Source organism: Tachysurus fulvidraco, unplaced genomic scaffold, assembly GCF_022655615.1.
Source record: "Tachysurus fulvidraco isolate hzauxx_2018 unplaced genomic scaffold, HZAU_PFXX_2.0 HiC_scaffold_41_np12, whole genome shotgun sequence".
Classification (NCBI taxonomy): domain Eukaryota; kingdom Metazoa; phylum Chordata; class Actinopteri; order Siluriformes; family Bagridae; genus Tachysurus; species Tachysurus fulvidraco.
Window position 1 is genome coordinate 42,501 of NW_025927192.1, and position 3,418 is coordinate 45,918.

At 28.9% G+C, this 3,418-nt stretch overlaps 1 protein-coding gene across 1 annotated transcript in view; it reads right to left on the reverse strand.

Annotated features, from left to right (window-relative positions):
- Positions 1-3,009, reverse strand: part of LOC125140634 (dynein axonemal heavy chain 3-like) — a 14,651-nt gene extending 11,642 nt beyond the window's left edge. Inside the window, exon 1 of the mRNA XM_047809781.1 lies at positions 2,817-3,009. Coding sequence (XP_047665737.1) covers positions 2,817-2,995 — 179 coding nt within the window. The 5' untranslated portion in view covers positions 2,996-3,009. The remainder of the gene's footprint in view (positions 1-2,816) is intronic.
- Between the last annotated feature and the right edge of the window lie 409 nt (positions 3,010-3,418).

Consider the following 3,418-nt stretch of genomic DNA (forward strand, 5'->3'; position numbering starts at 1 on the left):
AAGTGTTAAAGTGTTAGTGTTAAAGTGTTAAAGTCTTAAAGTGTTAAACTGTTAAAGTGTTAAAGTGTTAGTGTTAAAGTGTTAGTGTTAAAGTGTTAGTGTTAAAGTGTTAGTGTTAAAGTGTTAAACTGTTAAAGTGTTAAAGTGTTAAACTGTTAAACTGTTAAAGTGTTAAAGTGTTAGTGTTAAACTGTTAAAGTGTTAGTGTTAAAGTGTTAGTGTTAAACTGTTAAAGTGTTAAAGTGTTAGTGTTAAACTGTTAAACTGTTAAAGTGTTAGTGTTAAAGTGTTAAACTGTTAGTGTTAGTGTTAAAGTGTTAAACTGTTAAAGTGTTAAACTGTTAAAGTGTTAAACTGTTAAAGTGTTAGTGTTAGTGTTGAAGTGTTAAACTGTTAAAGTGTTAAACTGTTAAAGTGTTAAACTGTTAAACTGTTAAACTGTTAAAGTGTTAAAGTGTTAGTGTTAGTGTTAAACTGTTAAAGTGTTAAACTGTTAAACTGTTAAAGTGTTAGTGTTAAAGTGTTAAACTGTTAAAGTGTTAAAGTGTTAGTGTTAAAGTGTTAAAGTGTTAAAGTGTTAAAGTGTTAAAGTGTTAAAGTGTTAAACTGTTAAAGTGTTAAAGTGTTAGTGTTAAAGTGTTAAAGTCTTAAAGTGTTAAACTGTTAAACTGTTAAACTGTTAGTATTAAAGTGTTAAACTGTTAAAGTGTTAGTGTTAAACTGTTAAACTGTTAAACTGTTAGTATTAAAGTGTTAAACTGTTAAAGTGTTAAACTGTTAAAGTGTTAAAGTGTTAAACTGTTAAACTGTTAAACTGTTAAACTGTTAAAGTGTTAAAGTGTTAAACTGTTAAAGTGTTAAAGTGTTAGTGTTAAAGTGTTAAACTGTTAAAGTGTTAGTGTTAAAGTGTTAAACTGTTAAAGTGTTAAAGTGTTAGTGTTAAAGTGTTAAAGTCTTAAAGTGTTAAACTGTTAAAGTGTTAAAGTGTTAGTGTTAAAGTGTTAGTGTTAAAGTGTTAGTGTTAAAGTGTTAGTGTTAAAGTGTTAAACTGTTAAAGTGTTAAAGTGTTAAAGTGTTAAACTGTTAAAGTGTTAAAGTGTTAGTGTTAAACTGTTAAAGTGTTAGTGTTAAAGTGTTAGTGTTAAACTGTTAAAGTGTTAAAGTGTTAAAGTGTTAAACTGTTAAAGTGTTAAACTGTTAAAGTGTTAGTGTTAGTGTTGAAGTGTTAAACTGTTAAAGTGTTAAACTGTTAAAGTGTTAGTGTTAAAGTGTTAAACTGTTAGTGTTAGTGTTAAAGTGTTAAACTGTTAAAGTGTTAAACTGTTAAAGTGTTAGTGTTAAACTGTTAAAGTGTTAAACTGTTAAAGTGTTAAACTGTTAAAGTGTTAAACTGTTAAAGTGTTAAACTGTTAAAGTGTTAGTGTTAGTGTTGAAGTGTTAAACTGTTAAAGTGTTAAACTGTTAAAGTGTTAAACTGTTAAACTGTTAAACTGTTAAACTGTTAAAGTGTTAGTGTTAAAGTGTTAGTGTTAAACTGTTAAAGTGTTAAACTGTTAAAGTGTTAAACTGTTAAAGTGTTAGTGTTAGTGTTGAAGTGTTAAACTGTTAAAGTGTTAAACTGTTAAAGTGTTAAACTGTTAAACTGTTAAACTGTTAAACTGTTAAAGTGTTAGTGTTAAAGTGTTAGTGTTAAACTGTTAAAGTGTTAAAGTGTTAAACTGTTAAAGTGTTAAAGTGTTAGTGTTAAAGTGTTAAAGTGTTAAAGTGTTAAAGTGTTAAACTGTTAAACTGTTAAAGTGTTAAACTGTTAAAGTGTTAAACTGTTAAACTGTTAAAGTGTTAAAGTGTTAAACTGTTAAAGTGTTAAACTGTTAAAGTGTTAAAGTGTTAAACTGTTAAAGTGTTAAAGTGTTAGTGTTAAAGTGTTAAAGTGTTAAAGTGTTAGTGTTAAAGTGTTAAACTGTTAAAGTGTTAAACTGTTAAAGTGTTAAAGTGTTAAAGTGTTAGTGTTAAACTGTTAGTGTTAAAGTGTTAAAGTGTTAAAGTGTTAAAGTGTTAAACTGTTAAAGTGTTAAACTGTTAAAGTGTTAAACTGTTAAACTGTTAGTGTTAAAGTGTTAGTGTTAAACTGTTAAAGTGTTAAACTGTTAAAGTGTTAAACTGTTAAACTGTTAGTGTTAAAGTGTTAGTGTTAAACTGTTAGTGTTAAAGTGTTAAAGTGTTAAAGTGTTAAAGTGTTAAAGTGTTAAAGTGTTAAACTGTTAAAGTGTTAAACTGTTAAAGTGTTAAAGTGTTAAACTGTTAAACTGTTAAACTGTTAAACTGTTAGTGTTAAAGTGTTAAAGTGTTAAACTGTTAAACTGTTAGTGTTAAAGTGTTAAAGTGTTAAACTGTTAAAGTGTTAGTGTTAAAACTGTTAAACTGTTAAAGTGTTAGTGTTAAACTGTTAAAGTGTTAAACTGTTAAACTGTTAAAGTGTTAGTGTTAAAGTGTTAAAGTGTTAAACTGTTAAAGTGTTAAAGTGTTAAAGTGTTAAACTGTTAAAGTGTTAAACTGTTAAAGTGTTAAAGTGTTAAAGTGTTAAAGTGTTAAACTGTTAAAGTGTTAAAGTGTTAAAGTGTTAAACTGTTAAAGTGTTAAAGTGTTAAAGTGTTAGTGTTAAAGTGTTAGTGTTAAAGTGTTAAAGTGTTAAAGTGTTAACCAGCAGAACAAATTAAAGAAGTGGACCAAGACAAAAACGAGTCACAGTATTTGTTCATGTATCTACAGTAAGTGACAGAAGCAGCTGTAACACTCTACACTATACACACACTCACTCTATTCTAATGTGAGTCTCCAGCTCCACATCTTCCAGGAACTTGTTAGCGACCATCTCCAGAGCGTCTGTAGGCCAGGCCTGGAACCAGTCGATCGTACAGCAGTTAATCAGAGACGGGAACATGCGCAGACGGTTCCGAAATGCGTCGCCAATCGGACTCATCGCTGTGCCACACATTATAATGAACGTCTCAGTGTGTGTGAGGGACATGAATACAGTTTAAAATGTGTGTGTGTGTGTGTGTGTGTGTGTTTATTGGTATGTGTCTGTTTCAAACTAAATTATATGTATAATATCATAATCTACATAATTCTGGGAGCAGTGGATCAAATTTTCAATTTAATAGGATAATATTAAGAGTAATACAGTATACAATTAGTGGGATCTAGAGTATGACGAATAGTGTAAAATGCTATGATTTTCTAGTATGTGCTCTCTCTATATGTCAAATTTTTATTTATCACTATTACTTATTTCGACATACTGGTAGCCGTGGGGTTCTATTCGGTCAGTACTTTATATACATTTACACCACAGTGCTGAACCCAATCATGTAGTGGGGGTGGCAAACAGAATAAAAGTGTTGATTAAATTACGTTA